General features: G+C 32.0%; 1 protein-coding gene across 10 annotated transcripts in view; it reads right to left on the bottom strand.

The window, feature by feature from the left end:
• The window catches only part of pyd (zonula occludens-like protein polychaetoid), a 79,896-nt gene that overhangs the window by 17,739 nt on the left and 38,056 nt on the right, over nt 1–24,101 (bottom strand). For 9 of the 10 annotated variants that reach the window (XM_070634346.1, XM_070634347.1, XM_070634353.1 and 6 more), the window contains 3 exons: nt 5,384–5,458; nt 5,225–5,319; nt 2,721–4,710 (listed from right to left, as the gene is read on the bottom strand). In XM_070634346.1, coding sequence (XP_070490447.1) covers nt 2,721–4,710; nt 5,225–5,319; nt 5,384–5,458 — 2,160 coding nt within the window. Of the gene's footprint in view, nt 1–2,720; nt 4,711–5,224; nt 5,320–5,383; nt 5,459–19,826; nt 20,551–24,101 lie in introns of those variants that run through there. The other variant, XM_070634356.1, reaches the window with a different exon arrangement.

Here is a 24,101-nt window from a genome sequence, read left to right as displayed (position 1 = left end):
GAATCTGGGATCAAATCAGAGTCATTGCCTTTAAACTGAATCTGATACCAAGTCAGAATAACTAGGTTTAAACCAAATCCGGCATCAAGTAATAGTCATTGACCATAAGCCGAATCCGGGAGAAATTATGAGCCACTAGCTTTAAATCGTTTCCAACACCGAGTCAGAATCACTAGTTTTAACATCAAGTCAGAGTCATGCCTGTCTGGGTCCGGATTTTCGATCAATTAACTGATTTGTGATATTCAGGTAATAATACTAAATTATAATGAATTTGAGTGAATTCTGAACTTTTTAATTTTGATGCATAAAGACTCTATGACATTGCATAGGGAACAATGCATTTTGTGTTACTTATTGCTCAGCCAAGCGACATAACGGTTAAATTATGAACTTTTTTCATTAAAGATTAAAGATATAAATTTACATTGTGTCATGGTCCTCAACAGTTCCCGATAGCTCAGCAAGTAAGAGCATTTGACATGTAATCGAGTAAGCGTGAGTTCGAGTCCCACTCTGGCTATGTTGTAAATAAGTCTCTAGAACCTTAAAAGTAGTAAGGCTTCACTCAACTATTCATAAATTCACTCTTAAAAAATTCCAAAAAGCACTCAAAAATATCAAAATTCAATAATTGGATTTAATAAAGCTACTATGAACCATGCTACGGACATTTCAGTGTCGAAAAAAGTCGACATTTATGAAAAAAAGTCGACTTGTGTCGAATTTGGAATTTTTTGCATATTTTTGTCTAATTTCAACATTATTAATCATCTATTTTAGCTAAAGATTGATCTACATACAAGAATTGTTCAATTAGACCTTGTTAATCAATGAAAATTGACTAAAATTTGTGAAAATTTGGCGGTTATTTTGAAATTCAAAAGAAAAATAACGACCTTTTTCGACATGTCCGTAGCATGCTATGAACCTAAATGCATTATTCCTCTCTATAAAACAAAGTACAAAGTTCATATTGGCTCACAATCAAGCTATTGAAATCGAATTTTTTTGTCAGTATTGTTTTACATTTTGTGCAATCAAATACTCCAAAAATTTCTCTATTCAATTACTGAGCTTTACATTTTTTCAGCATTTTTGCATGCGATACTGCACACAATAGCACTTGAACCTCAATATCATAAAATTTGATGTTTTTTGCTTTAAAATTTTTGTAAAATTTCCACAAAATCATTGAAAATTCCCCCAAAAAAACTCATTCATCGAAGCCACAATAATGTATACCAAAATGAAGCATAAAAGCTGAAACAGCATTAGAAAAAAAAGTAGCAAGTAAGCTTCATTGTGATAGACAAAAAAGAAACATAAAACATATTAAATTTGTAGTGAAACAAACAACAAAAAAGCTCATGAAATTGTCTCTGGATGGTGAATTGTATTGATAAAGTCTGTAAAGCTTTCATCATTAACATGATTAGGAATTGGAAGAAATTGTTGTTGTGATATTTGTTGTTGTTGTGATGATTGAGCATGCATACGTGTTAGCTCGTTATAATAGTAAGGAGATCTCCTCTCGTCCGTGTGATTTCTCAGCGTTCCATTTCGTGAGCTATTATTGTTATTGTCATCAATCATACGGCCATTATTATTGCCAAATGTATTAAGACTTTGTAGACTACGAGTCGGTACACGATAAAAGCTATTTGCATGACGTATTGGAACAATCTGATAATTCACCGGATTAGGAATAGGCATGGAATAGCGCGGTCTTTGATAGTAAGCCATAGAGCTAGCTGCATGATTTCTGTGACGTAATATTGGATTACAACAAGCATAAGGACATGATGGTGGTGACAAATATGGGAGAAATATGTCTGAGGTAAATCTTGGTTCCTATAATATTTTTTTCAGTATTTTAACATTTATGTGGCGGATTAGTAGGTGAACGACATTTAAGAACATTTATAACATAAACAAGTAGAATAAAAAAAAGAAAGAGAGAAAGGATATCCACATGAGATGTAACGAAATAAAGAAGGAAAATAAATAAAGAAAAAGTAAGAATTTTTTTTCTCTTTAAAAAGTAAATTTTTTTTGGAAAAAAATTGTCAAATTTGAATGGATTTTCTGGTGAACTGGAGGATTTTGAGGAACTGAAATTTTGGCATATGATGCTTGCCACTTTTTTGCATCAAAAGGTATTAATTTGAAGTTTCTAGGATGCTTGCTTAAAGCACAATTTGAAAAACAAAACTCGAAGTGAGAGCATCATTGACATGGATTAACATTTAGATTCGAATTTATTTTAACCGTTACAATATAAATTCATGAAAATCGGTTAAATATTCAAACTATTTTGATCAAAAAGACAGATTTTTGCAATTTTTTTCAAACTTCCTCAAAAATCCACTTCCAGTCCACCTGCAACCCAACTTAAGCCATCCATCTCTGATGGCTTCTTTTTGTATCCATGTCTTTTGTTCATTTCGAAACTCAATGAATAAAAATAATAGTTTGTAGGTGGAAAACAAATTGTTATCAACAACATCAATGACATGTCGAATTTATTAAAGGAAATATGAGCTAAGGCATGGTGAGACTTGAAGAAATTTATCTCATGTCAGTCGATAAAAAGATGATAATTTTTCATGATATTCACCAACACCTTTGCATTAATGCACGACTTTTTTATCGCGCCAATTTCCTTTTTGTTCCGACACCAAAAGCAATAAATTCTTTATTATGTCCTTTAATCTCACCTTCGTTTCTGACATCCAGACAGCACCAGCTTGTTGTTTATCGACAGTCTCTCTGACCTTACGGTACCATGACTCGGTATCATTAAGTGATATTGATGTACTAAATACATGTGACCATACACGATCTAATTTCTGGCATTGCTCGAAAAGCTTCTTGGAACTTTTGTGTGCTGATTTTGGAATACCTTGTCGTAGTTGCTTAATTGTATGCTTAGTATCAGCCTTGAGGAAGATGACAACTGGATAGAATTGTGCATAATTAAGACGATCAACAGCATTTGGTGTTATATCAAGTAATGCATGCTTTCCACGATCCATAATGTCACGAATATTTGATAATCTAACAATCCCGCATTTAGTCTTATCACTATCTTGTAATGGTGCTGTAAACTTATCAGGATAATCCTTAATAAGTCGCTCCCTTGCGAGATCAGCAACAGGTCCGAACAATACAACTGGACGAATAAATCCAGGATGACGAAGCACAACACGCTCATATGCAGGGAATTTAGAAACGGAATCAGAAAATACAACATCATCCCAATTCTCTCTTGACAATGACTTTGATCGTCGATGGTTGGTTCTTTTACGTCTAAAGAAATTCATTCGTGACTCTGAGTTTGATGCTTCCTTCTTACTTGCATTAAATTGAGCTGTTGCCAATTCTTCAGCTCTTGCCTTATTTGGAATTATTCCACGTTGTAATTCTTGATGACCTCGTCCAATTCTCATCACTTGCCAAGATCCAACGACACCATTATGTAGTGTGTCAATTACCCTAAATACATCGCCAGATCTAAACGAAAGTTCATTTTTCGATGGTGCATCGTAGTGGAAATGTGTCTTAATATGGAAGGAATCGCCACGCTGATTTTGTATGACATTATCGTATTCCTCTTTGCAGTATTGCACAATTAGGTCAATGCGATCTTGTAGTGAGAGAAGAAATAGCACAGCTTCCTCACGCGTTACACCATTCATATCCATGTCATTAACTTTTAATAGCTTATCACCTGGTACGAGACCTTGCATTGATGCTGGACTATTTTGTTGTACGGCTGTCACAAAAATTCCAACTTCATTTCCACCCGTTAATCTAATTCCAACTGAGCCTTCTTTTTGGAATGTTATGTATCGTGGTTCGGTCGTTTCAGCTGCCATTCGTCGTGTACTATAATATTCGTCACGTGGTAATGGTGGACGTGGCGGCTCATCAATAATTCCACTACGACTTCTCGAATGATTTGGTGGTGTTGATGGTCGATCGAGTTGCGATAGCTGTGAGATGTCAGTAAGTGGACCTCTTGAACGTCCACGTGGTGTTAAATTGCATTTATCATCTAACATTGTACTCAGTGATGGTCGTGTTGGTGGCTGGACGTAGAGGTTTTGTGTTGAGTATGATGATGTATTAAAATTATCTTCAATATTTGAACAATTTGATAATTGCTGTTGATGTGAGAACATAGAACTATTGGTTTGTTGTGGTTGTGTGACTACTGCATTTGGATCTCTTATGACTGCAAGATTAAGTCGGTCCTTACACGAGTCCATAATCTTCTTTGCTTCCTTTATACTCATCGCGTCATTACAGTTTGTATTGTGAACACGTGTCACGATGTCACCCTCTTGTAACATATATCCATTTGCTGACAATTGCTCACGTGTCTTTGATGAGATCTCCTTTATAAACAATCGACATCCAAGAACAATACCAAAGTCCTCCTTCTTACTGGCTTTATTAATTATAACTTTTATTTGTTGTTGAGATCCAATTGAACTTAGACTATGTTGATGCTGATGCATATTTTGATGATTTGTCATTGCACTACTACCGGGTTGTTGATAATTACCAGGTACCGGTATTGGTACACGTCGTTTAACAACAAGTGTTACTGTATTTCCACTATCACGTAATACTTGAACTGCTGTTGCATACTCGACGTTCTCTAATGAAATGCCATTCGCTGTGATGATTCTGTCGTTCGTTCTAAAAAATATTGAGAGATGGTGAAAGTGATGAGAGAATATTAAAAATTCATAATGGAAAGTGATGAGGTGGGGTGGGTACGTAAGTGACGTCAACTGGAATTGGGATTTTGTGGATCATGTTGGTTGCTGATTCTTCATACATTATGTATGATTGGTTAAACAGAGTCTGGTGATGGTTTGTTTGAGGATACTCAAAGATACTATGAGGTAGTGCTGTTCTGCGCAATAAAATGATAAGCCAAGACCGAAGCCTCACACAGGATGTGGTTCATGGCATTCCTGGCATGTCCCGACACACAGTATATACAACACTGCTGTGAGGGAATGATGTGACAAGATAGGAAGCAACATGGAATGTCAAGTTTCAAGACTTCACCCTAAAACAGCTCTAACAATACATAACTGAGGTCCAGCGACCGAGCAACTCTTAATTTCCCCAATCACACCCTTAATAAACCAGTCTACCAGACATCACTTATTCACACCCCCCTCAAAACTATTCCTATACTCACTCTAATTTTCCTTCCGCTGGTCCACCTTTCAGAACATCACTAACGGCAATAGATGGATCACCATTCGCAAAATGTGGATTGTCTCGTCCTCCAGACTGTATTTAAAAGATGATATTTTATGAGGCTCATTATATGATGATATGAATAGTTTTTACTTACCACAGCAATTCCAAATCCATAGCCTGCAACTCTATATAATATAACAGTGTGATATTCCCATGTAGTTCTTTCACCCTATATAGAAGAGATTAAGAAAAATGAATCATAAGTAAACAAGTCTCTTTTTTTGTCATAACATAATGGACGTTTATGCATATATGCAAATATTAGGATGACTCAAAGCAATCATTATGAAAAAGTAAAGAACTTCCATCTGAGATTAAAAAATCTCGAGTAGATAGTTTTAATTACAAAGTGCTCCCATGTGAATAACTTAAATGCTATGTGTCGGAGACTCTTTTTCATCTGAAATCTTTTTGCAATTTCAATCCACAGAATTGAAGCGTAAGTGAGATGAAATTTCTTGTGAATCAACATCCATTCAGAATTTTATTTTTGTTTGCTTTGACTTCTGGGGATGGAATTTATGAATTATTTCAGTACTTTTTTGTTAAAATAATTTGTTATTGTTATAGCTTGAATATTTAAAGTATTAAGCATCTCACATGTGTGTATTATAAGCAATAATAATAGAATGTTTATTGTCATTCTTGTGTATTGAATATCTTTTTGATATTGTTATATGAATTCAATAAATGGTTTTTGTAGTGAAGTTTAATTTGAGTTAACAAAAGCTTAGTAAGCTGTTATAGATCAGTTTTAAAGGCGAATCTTGAGTATTGTTGCTGATTGTAGGTTTATTTGTCATTTAACAAGGAATTGAACCCTAACTTGACAATTTTTCATATCGACCAGAGTTTGCCAATGAGATTTCATAAGAAACTAGGTTGATGTTCCCCTATAAGTCAATTTTTCAACTTAAAATCACGAATTTCAATCAAAATTTGTAATTTTGAATTCAAAATGCAATTAAAATCAATGCTTGCCATCTTATTTTACTTAGAAATACAATTTTCATCCTTTAAGTCATCACAGTTGGCTAGAAAACTAAGAAAAACTTTTTGAGGTGAGAAAAAAATTTAGGTTAAAACAGCAGTTTTATTTTAATTTTTCAGTAAATTTGGTGACTTTACAGAATTGAAAACTATTATTCCAAATTGATCAGGCTGGAATAAGTCGATCTTATGTCTATTAATTAACTTGACTTGTTTAAAATTTGCCATGAGATGTCAAATTAACTACTAAACAAGAATGAGTCAAAAACTGCTTATGGTTCCACAAAAATCCTCAAATTTGAACAGCACTAGACAGTAAATAACACATATATCCAACATCACTAACTATGATTCATCCAAGCTTCAAAATTTATCTCAACACAGGCAATAAATTCATTTATTCCACTCTTATCTACCAAAAAAAAAAACTCCCAATCCAGCAAAATTCAATTACTTCCCAGACAAAGTCAAATATCCTTTGACAATTTCCCTCAAAAAAATTCCAACTTTTTATTCCATTTTTGCACATATTGTCTGAACTTTCACAGCAATGATAATATCTATTAGACAATATATGTACATAGTTTTTATATTGATCTATGTATTTTTCGCCGGCAGCCAAAATAAAAAAAGCTGCTGTGCATCAACAAACAGTTTTCCTTCGTCATCCAACGAGCGCAAGTAAACACAGCACAGAACTTTATTTTTTATTCAATATCAATCCATAAATATCTCGATTTCAGTTTTACGGAACCATATTCACATGTGGGAAAGTGGTAAATGGGGATTGTATGGATGTGATGTGTATTGGGAAGATTGTGGAGCTGATCAATGCAATTTTTGGTCAATTTTTTATATTTTGAGTAGTTTCACACCCTTGATTTTTTCCAAAATTGGTTTGTGGGTTCAAAAGTCAATCTATAATGTGACACAAGGTATAGGATCACCTTTGCTTAATTGATTATGAGATCGGGAGCTTAATAGTTGATGAAATACATAGAAATGCGTATTAGCATGACACATAGTCAAGTGACAATCCGTAGGCGTAGCTTGACACCCCTGCAACTCAAATCAACGCAATTTAAGTACAATATAGTCAATTAAATAGCTTAATACTAGCCTTAAATAGCTTAAATAGCCACAATTCAATAACCATACAACACAGTCGTAGTTAATCAGTCCAAGAATCCACTTCTCCACACACATCACATCCAGACACTCCCACCCATAACTGATATAAAGACAAAAAACAATATTTACAGCACAATAAGTAATGCAATTACTTTTAGATTGTTTGGAATGTCATAAAGCTTCATTTTGTTCACTTTTTTTGTGTGCAGACATAGGACTTCATCTGCAAACAATTGATATGTAATATTGATGTAAATAAAGAGTAAGCACACTGCGATTAAAATTAAAAATTAAACAATAGACAGGCACAAAAAACCAGAAGTATTTCGAATTTAAAAACACAATGTCGAATGTCTGAGATTTAATAGTAAACTGACGGTCGGGATGAAAAAAAAAAGTAAATTTTTTTGCCTTGTTCAATTGTAAAAAAGCCATGCCGGCACAGTGGAAGTAAACATAGCATAATGTCACGATGTTTGTATGCGACACAGTCGTCGGAGGCAGGCAACAACAAAAAATTATGAAAATCTGTGCCTGTATATGTGGAACTATTTTTCATTGTTGTTGTTGTGGATGAAAATGGATTTTATTTTATGCACATCTACTGCATGCTGCATAAAACTTCAAATGTCAGAATTTTTTTTTATAAATTTTCATTTTCTCGCCCGAAAGGAAGGAAAAAATGTGTACAGACAGCATGAATATGACAACAATGATGTGATTGTTTCTTTCACTGAAAATTGACACACTTGAGTCTACTTAATGCTGTTCTATGCTAAAAGCATACATAACATAAATTATATTAACGAGTTGGTAATGCGGGGCAATGTGTTTAAAAACATTTATTTTAATATTTTTTCTTTCCCTTCTTAAATTGACAGGAATTAAAGTGTTTTTAGTATGTAACTTATCAGATAGACTTAATGTGTTGAAAATGTTATGAGTGACTCTACTTTTTGTGATATTTTGAACAGAAGTGTGGCTAAAGAATGGTACAGAGTGACACAATTAATTGCTTTGAAGCCATTTGAAGGGATCAGAGTTTGGTTTGGTTATTTAAAGCCGTCAACCTAACATTTTAGGCAGTTTAGGGTCACCTACATGGTCTACTCTCTCTTTAGATCCCATTTAAAGGATTTTGTTACAGAATGCATCATATTTGATGTAATCAAGAGGATCTGTTGAAATTGGCAAGTGGAAGCCCGTGATAGGGTCAGTTTCTGACGGCATCTGAAGCAAACCATGGATCACTATCGATCTGTACGACTAACAAAGGAAGTAAGTAAGCTTCTTCCAAGAGGCAGTTTGCTAGGAGTGTCAAACCAATACCAAGCAAATACATCTCGATTCAATTGACATCGGACTACAATCATAATCTGAACATCAACTACTCACACTAAGGCTCACCACCTCCCTAATAGCTCACCCAACTCATCCATTTAGCCTAATTTTAGACAAATTATTCTTTTTAAAAATCCATAACAAAAAATAACTTCAAAGCTGTCATTCCAAGAAATTATCTTCCCTCAAACCATAGCTCATCATCTGATTGGCATCACTCTTGTCCTCATCTGTTTCTCTTTTCCTACCCTTTCAATAATTTTCCTTTTCATGCAAAAAAAATCTTGTCATAACTCAAAATTCCTTTTTTTTTGTTGCTCACGGACAGAAAATGAGAGACGAATAAAAAAAAACAAGGCAATAACAAATGTGGCATTGTAAAGAATATTCTCAATAAAAACAGAAGTTCTCTTCATATCTTATTTCATTTACCATATACATGCATAGATGTCAACTTGACAGAAGATAACGGCACGTTTTATGTTATTTTTTCCAATATTTTCTTTCTTTTCATTCTTCTTTTCATCTTCTCTTATCATAATTGCATTTGAGGCATGAATAAATGAGTGACATAAAGCTATGATATTTTAAAGAAAATAAAAGACGATTAAGTGTCACAAATAAGAGTATTTGAATAAAAAATCAATATTTAAATGGCTTTTTTAAATTAATTTTTAAGCACGATTGAATTTAAAATGCATATCATGTCTTTTCGGGTATTATAAGTAAGTATGTTGAGGCTTGTAAGTCAATTTGAATGGTTGAATGAGTTTGAAAATGGAAATTGGGGAATTTTGAAGATTTGTGACTTTGAGACAACTTTTGCCACTTTTTTCTATCAAATGGCATCAAAAAGTCATAGAAATTCCTAAAATAAGTCCCAAAATTATCAAAATTACTTTTCGAAGTGAGAAAAGTCCGCCATTTTGAATTACAAACTAAACTTCTCAAATTTCAAACATCAAATAACCGTTAAAATTCCATTCAACCTCAAAAATGCAAGAATGTCTCAACCTGACCACAAAAAACACATTTTTTACTTCCTCATATCCATCAAAATTCTTTTGTATCTCGTAAACATTCTTCACAAAAATATGATAATGAAAAAATATAAAAATTCATAAATGTGAATAAAAAATATGCGGCGAGACCACAGCCATCAAGTGACTCATTCGAATGACCTTCTCAGCTACTAATTTAATAATTTGTAGGATGATAAATATTTTTTGAAAATCGACTTATGATTCTTCTGTTAATATGTTAAATTCCTCACGAAAAACAATTTAACATGATCGTGTCAATTTGATTAAAGGAATTTCTTTTCAAGTCTGACGAATTTTGGTCGTGTTTTAACAGACATTGAAGGTTGTATGGGGGTTTGGATGACGTGGAACATTATGAAGGTCAATTCGTGGTAAAGGCTATCAGGCAGAGATGATGCCATGGACCAAGATGCCAAGAAGCTCGCTAGAGCTTATTCAGGTAACATATACTAGATGAGCATGGTTGTGAGCGTTGCTCTCAATATACTCTGCTATTTAGAGCGTGCCTTTTACCTGCTTTATATAGAAATAGCTATGAAAAGGTATAGTTAACTGCTCAGAGCAGGATCTATGTCGAATCTAGTACAGTATTAGTTTGAAGGTGATTTAATGTCAAATTTCTTCCATTTGTGCTTCTTGGAGGTATATCAAAGCTGTTTTGCAGCTTGTGACGAAACTAGAGAGTTTGATTGACTAAGATGCATTATGCAGCTATGGTTTAGAGAACCAAGTTTGGATACTACTTCTATATTTTGGTGTGAGATGCTAAAAAGCCTTGAGTAGCTAGAAAACTACTTTTTGTGCTGAACTAGACTCCAATATCCTCAAAGTAGACAAAAGTCAATTGAAACTCGACATCAACTAGGCATTTGCTTATACTGCCCTAAACTACCTATACTGTAATTTAACTCAATATAACTCCTCAAATCCGTAAATTAAGTATAATTCCTCAACCAACTGTCACCTGATCATCTCATGTCGATTCCCAAGTCTCTGCCATATCCATGCATATTCAGTATGCATCACATACTGAAAACATGGAATTCTGATTCTTTATGATGAGAAGAGGAAAGAGAATGCCACAAAAAAGTTATGAAATGTGTAAATGAATATGTCAAATCCCACACATATGAACATACATCAACATTTGCATATATTCGAAGAATGTGCCGATGGCTATAAATAGCTAGTCGAGAATTTTTTTTATTTTATTTTAACTTTTCATGCAAATGTAAAATTTTAAAATGTTGCAGCAGGTTTAGAATTTCGTAAGCATTAATATGAAGTTTTTATGTGTGCTGCATTCGAAATGAAGCAAATTGTCTTCAAAGAGCCATGCCAAAATATGATTGTTTAGAAATTTACTTCACGTAAAGTTTTTCAATAAACAATTTGGCGCAATTTATGTTTTTTTCAATTGATTTATATAATTTATGTGGCTAATTACAGCACATGAGGAATGGATTTCTCTTTTTTTTTCAGTAATTTATGGCCAATAAATTAGATTATGGATTAACGACTTTGACTTTGTAATCCTTCTTCTTACTTATTTTCTCATAATTTGTTGTATAATCTATTGTTAAGTCATTAAGTCGTTGGTCAGCTGTAGATAAAAAGTCGTTAAAATTGGTTTCAAATTAATTTTTAATTTGTTTTGTTTTAAATGTTGAGTAAGTCGTTATGGATATTCGAACGGGCTAAGAATGGCTGACTTTGGAGGTTATTGACGGCTTTGAAATTCAAAAGTCAAAATTAACGGATTTTGTAGAATTTTAATCTCAAATTTAACGAATCTTGTAGAATTTAAATGCCAAAATTAATGGATTTGTAGAACTCAAATATCAAAATTAACGAATTTTGTAGAATTTAAATGTCAAAATTAACGGGTTTTGTAGAATTTTAATCTCAAATTTAACGAATCTTGTAGAATTTAAATGCCAAAATTAATGGATTTGTAGAACTCAAATATCAAAATTAACGAATTTTGTAGAATTTAAATGTCAAAATTAACGGGTTTTGTAGAATCTTGAAGAATTCAAAATTAAAAATAACGGTTTTCGCCAAATTCTTGCCAATTAAAACATCAAAATCATAACCAGACAATCTACAGCCTCCACGTCCATTTATCAACTCACACAGCTAATCAGTCAATCATCCAACCATCCAATCAGTCACTCATTCTCAAAACAAACAAAACAAAATGAAAACTGATATGCAAAAGAGAAAGAAAATCACGACAATGGCATATCACATAACCTCTTAAATGTCTCTTGATGAATCAAATTACAAACATACAGTTAATTGCTGGACAATGAATGTTAAACACTGCAACTCTACAAGCTATGAAGAAAGTTTTTGTATTATTATTTCCCTTTATGCAGCTATTAGTAACACAGTGTGTTGTGAAAGCAGACACAATATTTCGTGGTACATTTTTGTTGTTGGAATAATAATAAAATTTAATATTTAATGATCGTGTAATTAAATTAAAAAAAATATTTCATGTTGAATTTCGTGTCGAAAGATTAATAAGAAATTGATGCGAGGGTCAAGATTTAATGACCAAAAAATTTATTTAAAATTCGATATAAAATGTAGACAAAATTCATAGAGAGAAAGTAAATTGAAAATTTGTGATAAGAGGAAGCTATATGGACATAACTTGATGTAGAAAATGGTCAGTACTAATGTTCAGCTTTAACTTTAGAATATTCTCACGTCACGGAAGTTGTTCTTACAGGAATGACAAGAATATTAAACATTATTTTATTGTTTTCCATGTTAATACTGTAGATGAACCTTTAAGGTCTTGACTAGGCTTGTTATTGCATTTACATGAGTTGATTAGTTGATGTGAGTCATTAGAAATGCATTTTGCAGACCGATTCTCCATAGGAAATTTAGTATTAGTGGTCGAAACGGTAGAACGTTGGACTTACATGCCCAAAGGTCAATGGTTCGAATCCAAGTTAGGAAAAATGATAGACTAAAGTCAAAACTTTCATTTTAAATTTAAAATTAATTTGTAGATTTGTATTTTGTTGCCGAGCAGTCAAATTTACAAATATTGAGAAAATGAAGTTATAGCTTTGACATGACTGTTGTCATGGTAATTTCATAAATTTTCACGGTCTGTGACGAGTTGCAAACTTGAAATGAGTGGTTATGAGTAGTCAACGATGAGTCTAGATCAGTGACTCTCCAGAGTGTGTCTTTCTCAAAAACGACAGTTAATTTTTTTCAAAAAAAAAAAAAAAAATTTTTGACGTTAATTTTAAATTTTTTTTTGACCGTTCCTTTTATTTTTCTTCCATAAATTTGTACGAAATGCTGACTCTCAAACTGTATTCATGCCACAAAAGTGTGTGATGCGCCTCAATTGTCAAACATCACTCAACCTTTTAACATTCCATCCAACTCACAACAATCAATTAATTCCATTAATCGTGTACCCATAACTCAAAACAACTTAAAAGTCATCCAAAAGAATGTAAAGTATAAAAAACCTCACAAAAAGCCAATCAACTAATTAAATTTAATGATTTTTTAATTACTCGAAAACTACAAAAAAAAATCAATCAAAATGCTTTTTCTTTGTCTCGTCCATGACAAATGAGTAAATAATGACCTATAAAGTCAATAAGTCATATCACTTTCGATAATGAACAGTTACTGATGAAAAAAAATTTACATTACATGCATTATTTCACTCTGATCGAGGCAATTGAACGATGGAAGCGTGCTGTTGCTGCCGTTTTTGTTGCAATTCATGTTGATGACGTCATTGTCATCAAGTTGTTTTTTTTTACGTCGATATATTGAGGCACAAAACTTTTCCTTTTTTTCTTGAATCATTTCGCAATCATGATTTCGAGATGTAAGAAATTAAATATAAAGCTGGTCTAATAGTGTGTGTTAAGATATGTGTGTAAATTTATTCACATCTGACTCTCTTGACTTGCTTTAAAATCAATATTTTCCTTTTAAATTTTTTCTCAGTTTCTTTACTCTTCTTTTCAGTTTCATTTCGTTTGATTCTCTATCAAGTGAGTGTGGAGAAGGCAAGAATTGGCAAATGAAACGATGATGATGATGAAGAAGAAGAAGGAAATTGTATATAGTGCCAGAAAACCAGTTTAGCGAACCTAAATGATTAAATAAATATTCGCGACGCAAACGAAACACACCAAAAAAAATATATGTGTAGATATTCACATATATTATTCTGGTTTGGCTTGCGAGTTGAAATTGAAACTGGAAAAAATTATTATTATGTGAGAGAAATGACTTGAAATTTTTTTTGAGGTTATGTTGGGATTGTGGCGCATTTAAAGAGAAATTAACAGCAATTTTGAGGTTATTTTGAAATAAAATCTATCAAATTATTGTCCGTTTATTAGTTTCAGATTCTAACGGTTTTTTCAAATTCAAAATTGTCCAGTGAAAAAATTTTCAACTCAACAACAAAAATTTTTCTCACCTCGAAAAGTATTTTGCAGATTTTGACTAATCTAAAGCATTTTCGACTGCAAAACTTGTCAATTAATCTTCAAAAAAGTGGCAAGCATAAATTCAAACCAATTTCACCTCTCAATTCTCAAATCCACCAACTTATGACTCAATCTAACATTCTAACCTCGAAAAAAACAAACCCTCGAATGTCAACAATCGCAACACACTTTAATATTAATTGAATTCAATTATAATTTCATAAAGCCCAATATTTAGTCAGACGCTTAGGCAAACATTGTAACTATCCATTTCAAAACATTTGCCAACCAAAGTGTCAACGAGCAAATTAATCACTTGATAAACCGACTAGTCTAATAAATAAAAAACTAGTCAGTCGCTTATGAATCAGCTAGTAAATGTAATCAAATGGGTTTACTGTAATGGGGATTGTTTGTAAGTGATGTAAAATGAGAAATTTTGAGGTTATGTTAGTGATGTGTTGTGGATTTGGGGAGTTTGACTGGTTTGAGTTGTAATACAGCTCATAACCTTAATGATAGACATCATAACCACATTTACCCCTGAGAAACATTAAAAATTATCTAATCAACGAGTCTCGTCTTGTTATTCGATTTCACATTAAAAATACGACAAGTTATTTAAAAATAGGCAGTGACGGGGATGGGCAGACGATTTGATGGACTCTATTTGTGAAATTAGAATGGGAATTCATGAATAATTTTTTGGGGAAACGATGATTAAGTATTCACTTTATGACCACAGTTGAGTGAATTTCTTGGGAACAAATCCGCCCAATTCTAGTTCTCTTCTTCCTTTACCATTGCCATGCTTCCTTTACATTCAAAGTCTCTTTTTATGAATCAAATCTAACAACGACAAAGATATATTTTTATATTTTATATTCCAAGATTTTTCAGTTCGATTACGAATAACAACAAAAAAAAGTTCACGTCTGACCGTGCATCGAAATCTCTTTCATTTATGCTTTTTTTTGTTCTCTTTGCCTTCTGTTTCCTATATCGATGGAATTTCATCGGATTTCTATAACTCATTTTTTTTTTCTTATTGTTTCATTCAGGTATGACTAATGATATTTTCATATATTTTATAGCATGGATATGCTGGTGCAATAAAAAATTGTTATGATTTTTTAAGACTCAGTTATTTTTTGGGAGGGATCGAAAGGTGAAAAAAGTAAAGATTGCAGCAAGGCATAAAAAATGATAAATGCAGAGAGTCAATAACTTATTGCAATTGTTTGGAGGTTTTTGAAGTAAAAGGAGTGTTGAATTATGGATTTTTTGAAGGGAATTGTTGAGTTTCTTTGGGTTTGTGGTAGAGATTATCATCAAGGTTGATCAGATATTTGAGAATTGCAATTATTGTGCTTAATGAACTGCTAATTTAGTCTAAATTTGTGAATTTTTGAGGTATTTTGAGTTAACGACTATCAAAAATTCAAATTTTCAGCAATTTGAAGTTAACGGTCACCAAAAATTCAAATTTTCTACAACCTGAAGTTGCCTTCATCAAAAAATTTCCAGATTTTCAATGTAAACTGTCATAAAAAATTCGAAATTTCTCCAACCTTAAGTTGACTCAAAAATTCAAAAATAAATCATCCGTTAAACATCAAATTTTGACAATCAACTCCAAAATCCATCAAAATATTTCTCCAAAACCACTATAGCTCCAGTTCACAACAAGACATTCATCCACCAAAAAATATGATTAACAATCCAAACACCCGAGGCCAATTTCTCTTTAGAGGCTTTATGAAGTATTTAAACTCTTAATGACTTCAAGCTACTGCCTAATCACCGATTCATTAAGTCATACTCAATACATCCAGCACTCCATCATATTCATCACGATCAAACAACATCTACACATGAGCGATACTTGATCGACTTGAGTACACAATAGTGTGCTATAAAAGATTAGCTAATATTCGAAAGTGATTGATTGAAAAAAGACTTCACATTGAGCTCTCTTTAGGTATTGTGATTCATGATGCAATCATTAAAGGTGGTGGGGATGAGTGTAAGTGACGTCTAATGGATTTTGAGTAATTTTTTGGGATTGTAATGCAAAAAATGCTGAGTTTTGGGAGATTTTTGTGGCTGTAGAGCAATAGATCAAGGTTGTGGGTATGCAGGGGGTGTAGACATGCAGGGTTAGACGTCACCTACCCACAGCCCCCATTAATAAATGAAAAGTAAATGTTTTAATTGGATTTCTACTTTTTTATGCCATTTCATCTTGTGTAAATCTCTTATTTCCTTTTTCTATTGTTAATATTAGCAGTAAATTACAGTATTTAAACTCTGTTTTTTTGATACAGTAACAGCATGCAAATTTGTATTCATCAAAAATTTTCGACTACATTCATCATCATCATTATTTTCGATGTTAGTTCTTTCCACCAATTTTCTTCACTATATTCCATTTCCCATGCTTTTAAAGCAAACAAACATTCTTCTGTGTATATTCATCATAATCCACATAGTAATCACCTCGGACAGCAGCTCATCTTTTATTGTATGATCGAAAATTGCGCATCTTCTTACCACCCGAAAAAAATGCCAGACTTTATGGACTTAATGATCATTTTTGGGATAAATTTAATCATTTGATGCGGATATTTTAAGATTTTTATGGAATTGAGTGAGAACTTTATAGCCTAGTTATAGAGTATTTCCATCATATATGCTCAATTATTTGTTATAAAGGCAACTTAAGTATGGCATGGTTGATTAGAGAGGTAGAATTTGTGACTCATTTGTGTTGCTTGATAGTTTGGTTTGTTGGTGTTGATATGTCTATAACTCAGGTATGAGGTATAATGTTGAGGATTAAGGCTGAACCAAGGCTGGACTAGCTGTATATTTCTACAAGCTTTGTGATGTTGCCAGCAATAGAGTCAGATGGATTAGGTTCCAACTTACAGCATGATTACAGTAAGTAAGTAAATAAGTAGCTGCATATCTAATTCTAAGGCTGACTAATGTTGTCAGGATGACTATTGGAACTAGTCATTCCACTTAATTCAACAAAAAACCATAAATTTTGAGATATATCGATGTAAAATTAATGTGAAAATTGGTAGGATTCGAACCTTCGACTTCACAGTTTGGTATGACCACTTCATGATCACATGTTCTAACCAATGAGCTATCAAAGACTTCTCAACAACCTGACAGAATGTCAATTAAAAAGGAACATGCTAATCTGATCAGCAGGGACGTAATTAGCATTATGTATAGCATCTTTGATCCCTTATGAATGATGTTTAAGCTTAAGATTCTGCTGAACTAAAGCTTGTCAATAAAAGCAAATTTAAATCCCAAAATTCCGTTAAATTTCAAAATTCATCCACCAATAAATCATCAACTAATCTTCAATATCCATCAATCCAGCTCAGCAATTCCGCAAATTAAGCCTTTTGTTTAGCTATTATTTTATTATACAAGTAACACAACAACCATGAGACAATTGGAATGCCTACATAATTACTCACATATCCAGCCATACGATATTTTTTTATTTTTATATCTTTCTATCTCGTAATGGATTAAATTGCAGCCAAAGGCTTTTTTTATTGCACAGTTATGCTGCAAGCATTATGACTTGATGTAATATGCAGCAATATTATCTCCTACTGCCTATGCTTTTTTTTTGCCATATTGCTTATGTCTCATTTTATGGACTTTTCATGACATTTTGCAAGAAAAATGGCTTATGGGAGGGGAGGATGTGGATGTTACGTCATGTGGAGAAATAGGGAAGGTGGCTGATGGTCACTGCTTGAGAATCTGTAGATTTGAGCTAGATTTGAGGCTGTAGAGGACTCTATGGTTGAATAATTTGAGGTTATGTACCAAAAAATCAAATTTTGGCATACATCACTGATGAACATCCCCAAAAAAGAGCAAAAAAAAAATTCTTTTCCCATAAAAAAAAATGTCAATAGATAGTCGCACATCTCTTTGTTAAGTCTTGTGTTAAATCTTCGAGCCGTCAAAAGGTATTTTATAATAATTAAGATAAATACACAAAATGTGAGCAGGAAAAGGCACATTTTTTTACTTCAGATGTCACAGAAAGATTTCGAAAATATTTTTTCTGTTCCTCTTTCCCTTCATTGAATTCATGACAGTCGACAGACATTAGAGAAAATATGATAAATATTGAACGAAAAATTCCAATGATTGAAAGTTGGAAACGATTCGGACTTTATCACAATTTTGAGCTTGTGTATGGCATGGCTATCAATTTTAAAGCGATTTGACGTTGTTCTGGGTAAATTCAATGTGGGTCAGTAAGATATGATTATCAGCTTCGTAATGGAAATTTGTTTGGCGATGATTGGAGTGTAATAACATAAGTATGGTTTTAGAAGCATAGCTTGTGCAGATTGAGAATGAGAATTTGTGTTGAAATGAAGGTTGTTGGGTGTAATTACGGGTGATAGTTTATCAAAGAGTAAGTGATCAGCATGATTTAGTGCTCAAAGTTGATTTGATTGATGTTAATAAGAATTGTGGTTGTATGAAATTGAATCAAGATCAAACGAAGCGGGATATGGATGCATAGCTCATGAAAGCAGTCATCAGATTGAAGAGTTCAGTTAATTCAGTCGTATTGGCTCTTGATTGAGCTTATATAATACGAATCAAGCAATTTATAGTCAATTTTTCACAAAATTACTATCAATTTATTCAATCGAATCAAAATTTGATATGTTTATCAAAACTTTTTTTTTTTTTGGAGCAAATTTTCAGTTTTACATTACCAAAAGCAATAATAAAGGCATCAAACATTGCCAAAAGTATCAGTAGCAATTTAACGTATATTTAAAATTTGAAAATATATCTTATGATGATCAAAGATGTCTTTGACTTCTCATTGATTTGGAATTTCAACAATTAACATTACCAAATATGTCATTGAATATTTTACCGAATTTTCAAAATTTGAAAAAATTTCCCGCCATTTTGTATTTTTCCTCCACTTCAAAAAAATTTTCTCAATTTTCTCATCAATTTCAAACCCAATTTAAAATGTTTCTTCACAAATGTCTTCAACAAAGTGGCAAAATTCTTCCACAAAACCTTAAAATTCATATAAACAACTCTAAATATCAATTTTAAACAATTAAATGAATTCAACAACAAGTCAGACATTTTGAAATTCCTTTCATCCCACTTTGAAGTCTATTTTGTGATTTATTCTTAATAAATCGAATTCAATTCATTGTATTTATGATGAATCACTGTCTATAACATCAATATCTGATCCAGACTGTAAAATTTTGAATGTTTTGTTTATTTTCATGTTCGATTGCCAAGCAATAGACTTAGTAAACATTATTATCAGTAGATAAGTATCTAAATAGCTGAAATCTCTGAAGATAAGACACATACATGCACAAAAATATTCATAAATCCGTTTCCTAGTCAAATTTCAGCCATAAAACCAATTTGTTTAGGCAATTTACGTGCACGACACAAAGTCACAATTATTATCATGTCAGACAGAAAAAGAAGCAAATTTTACCTGTGGATCCACAAAATGATTATTTGGTAACTGTTGTTCACTTAGTCCACTTGTATTTAAGAGGCTATCCATTATAATATTTCTTATTAATTACTTTTTTCAACTCAACAAAAAAATAAACTTAGTTTTCTCTATTATTATTATTATTATTACGTATATCCAGCAGTTCACTATAATGATATTTTCTATAAATTCTCAAATAATGCCTACTGCATTCACAATATCAACTTGTTGCGCTCACAACATATTTTTTTTTGTTATTATTCAACGTGCTTCACTTTTTATGAAAACAATAAAAAAAAAAAAACGCACAAAAAAATCTTCCTTTTTTTTCAAGAATATGCACACATATAAAGAGACCTTGAAGAATGTGTGGAGAGGCTCAACATGTTTCCAATAATATATATATATATTGAGAAATAAGAAGAATGTAAGCAAGAAAAAGCGTACAAACGTGTATACACGGGGATAACAGCAACACGAAAGCCTCTCAGAATTTTTTTTATATATTTTTTCTTCTTATTCCATTAAATTTTTTACATCCATAATTTCACTTTTTTTGGCTCATTATCACTAAGAAATTTATATTTATCCAATTTATGGCACTTAATATTAGCGAATTTTTAATTAATTTAAGTGAAAAAAATATTAAAAAATTAAAAAAATTCGACCGCGTTGCGGCTTCGCTTGTTATTTGATCGAATGCCTATTGCTCACTGAGAGAGAAAATCAAGTAAGTTATTCAGCTTTGCTTTAATGCACCTACACATGTGTACAGGCATGGACTTTTAAAACGTACAGCATAGCTATTTCTTGTTTTTCAACACTCTCACATGCACAAAATTTCTCCTCTCAATTCCTTTTTCGAATGTTGTTGCTCACACATCATCATCATCATCATCGTCATCGTCATTGACCGAAACGTTTGGCAAAGCAAGAAAAAAATGTTCGTCAGGTACACGACACAATATTCTCCTTCATTCAGGAATGTTCTTGCTCTCAAAAAACTAATACAAAACAGAAGTGAAATGAGAATTCCTGATATTCTTAAAAGTTGTGCATGTATTGGAACCATCATATCTCTGGGACATTTAATTGAGCAGAAAATTAATGTTAACGACAATGATTCATCATTGAAATTGCATACGAGAGTCTTTCACTTAAAAAGGAATTGATTGAAATAGTTTTGTGATGAGTCTGACTATGTAGACATGATAAATATTATTAATTTTTCGAATTAAGACCTTAAGTGGATATACAAGAGAATTTCAAGATGGTTTCTGGCAAAAAAAATTGGCATTGGCTATTTATGTAAATTAATGGATGAGTTAAACGCTGTTTTTGGGTATGGGAATTATTTTTGGGTAATTATTGAGGAGCTTCTTTGTCATTGTTGCATGGACATTGTTGCAAATTATAATTGTTATGGATGATAATGACTTTAAATTGTCTTTGATGAATTTTAGCCTTAGGGCTTGTTATGGAAAAGTTGATAATTTAGTGAAAAAATTGACGTTTTGGATCTGATATTTAAAGAATTAAAACCTAATTTCAAACTTTATAAGAAATTTAAAAATCGTTCATTAACAAAAATTCGAAAGTTCGAAAATCGTTAGGTTCAAAACAATTCGAATTCGAAAATCGTTCAATAAAAAAATCATTAGAATTCGAAAATTCGAAAATCATTCAGTTTCAAAATTCGAAATTTTTTCGGTAACAAAATTCGAAAATCATTCAGTAACAAAATTCGAAAATCAATCAATAACAAAATTTGAAAATTATTCAGTTCCAAAATTTGAAAATCAATCAGTTCCAAAATTCGAAAATCATTCAGTTTCCAAATTCGAAAATCATTCAGTAACAAAATTCGAAAATTGTTCAGTAACATAATTCATTCAGAAATAGTTTTGTACCAAAATTCGAAAATCAATCAATAATAAAATTTGAAAATCATTAGTGAGAAAAATTCGAAAATCATTCAGTAACAAAATTCGAAAATTGTTCAGTAACATAATTCATTCAGTTCAACAGGATTCGAAAATCTCGATTTCGAAAATTCGAAAATCGTTCAGTAACAAAAACTTAATTTCGAAAATTCGAAAATTGTTCAGTTAATTAAATTCTAAAAATCATTCAATAAGAAAAATTCAAAAATATTCAAAAATCTTGTCAAAATCCCAATAATTCAAAACAAAGCCCAAAACATAACCTCAAAACATTCCCAAATCTCTATCCTAATCCGCCTGCGAAAACAACTGTCCAATTTGAAACTCACAAACAAAAAAAAAAATTCTCACCAAGAATCTATAAACGTTCGATAAGAATGTGTAGGATGGCTATTCATTCTTACTCCACTATGTGCTCATGACTAAGTGAGTAACATCAAGTAAAGAAAAAAAAAAAAAACATTTTTTCACGTCCAAGAAGCCACACAAAAAGTTACTACGACTTTCTAGTTTCACAACAACAATGAAAGGAAATATTTATCAGGTAGAAATAAGAACTGTAACCTTTTAAAAAAAAATTTATAAAAATAAAAACAATTTTTTTTTTCACTTCTAAAAAGCATAAACCGTAACAGGTCAAAACAGGTTGAATGAATAGCATTTTATGTTATGTCGTATGTGCACCGTCAAAAAATTTATGTATGTATTAATGGTGGAATATCAATCAAGATAGGAAATTCCTTTCCATACTCATTGTCGGCATCAGATTTCATAGACTTGCATTCCAATTAGTCACCCAAATAGTTAAGACAATAAGAGAAGGAATGATTGGATATTAATCAGATAATAAAAAATGGAATTAAACTTTTTTTTTTGTCGACAGATTTTATTGAAAAAAATAAAATAGATTTATAAAAGAAGTTGAAGACCCTAAACTTATTATTAGATTACGATAGGGCAGGGGTGGGCAACCTGTGTGCCGCGGCACACCTTAATTTTAAATCTTGAATATTGCGTCAATTTATAATATTTTTGCGTCAATTTTGTATACTTTTACTCCAATTTTGAAATATTTTGCTTCAATTTTGGAAGAATTCGCACCAAATTTAGAAATTTTGCGTCAATTCTGAAAAGTTGCGTCAATTTCGGATGGTTTTGCGTCAATTTTGAACAATTTTGCAACAAATTTAACAATCTTGCCTCAATTCTAGAAAGTTGATAAGAAACCTCGATCAAAACCGTACACAGTATACGGTTCAAGACTTTTCCAAGCATTTTTGAACAACATACTAGCATACCGCGGCACACAGGTCGTCAACCCCTGCAATAGGGCATATCAAACATTTAAGAATAATTTTCATATTTTGATAACTTGAAGTTGAGGCTCTCGTCAAGCATGACGAAGAAGACCGCTTTTCTGGGAATATTATTTTAGGAAGGAAATGGGTTTGAATTGTTAATTAAAGTCTGTTGGCCAGACATTGAATTTATAGTATGAGATGGAACAAATTAGTTGTAATAAGTTTGTTGCATTTTACGAAAGGTTTTTGGACTTTTTGTGTAGGACTTGCTTCATTTTGGGTTTATTTTGGGAGTTTTTGCGTCAATTTTAGATAGCTTTGCGTCAATTATGCATCAAATTTAGACATTTTGCGTCAGTTTTAGAAAGTTGCGTCAATTTTGGAAGCATTTAAATCATTTTTGCATCAATTATTGAAATTTTGCGTCAATTCAGGGTATTTGCGTTAATTTTGGATAGTTTCGCGTCAATTTTGGATAGTTTTGCATCAATTTTAATAAATTTTTATCAATTTTGCATCAAATTTGGAAATTTTGTCAAATTTCAAATGTTTTATCAATTTTGGAATGTATTGCGTCATTTTTGGAAGGATTTACAACAATTTTGGATTTTTGCGTCAAAATTGAATAGTTTTGTGCCATTTTTTGAACATTTTTCGTCAATTTTGGAAAGTTTGCGTCAGATTTGTATCAATTTGAATTTATTTTTGTAACATTCAATCAATTTGGCATTTTTTAATCAAAATTTTTGCATCTTTTAACTCATTTACCAAACTTAAAGCTCACCATCGATTAAAAAACATAAAAATATGCACGCTTAAAGTCAATGAATTCTCACCTAATTTATCCATAATTCGATTTAAAATGTTCCACAATTTCCCAACACAAAGCACAATTAAATAAATTCCGCTTCATTAAAATGCAGTTCAACTCGTCAACAGTACAACAATGTAATTTCACTATAAACATCAACAACAACGACGTTGTTCATCACAACATTTTATGGCTTCTCTCTATCAATAGCACAAAA

The sequence above is a fragment of the Chironomus tepperi genome, unplaced genomic scaffold (assembly GCF_022539635.2).
Source record: "Chironomus tepperi strain 1889 unplaced genomic scaffold, CSIRO-AGI_Ctep_v1 contig_85, whole genome shotgun sequence".
Taxonomy (NCBI): Eukaryota; Metazoa; Arthropoda; class Insecta; order Diptera; family Chironomidae; genus Chironomus; species Chironomus tepperi.
Note: the sequence above shows the minus strand (reverse complement) of the source record. Positions and strands in the feature narration are given on the sequence as shown.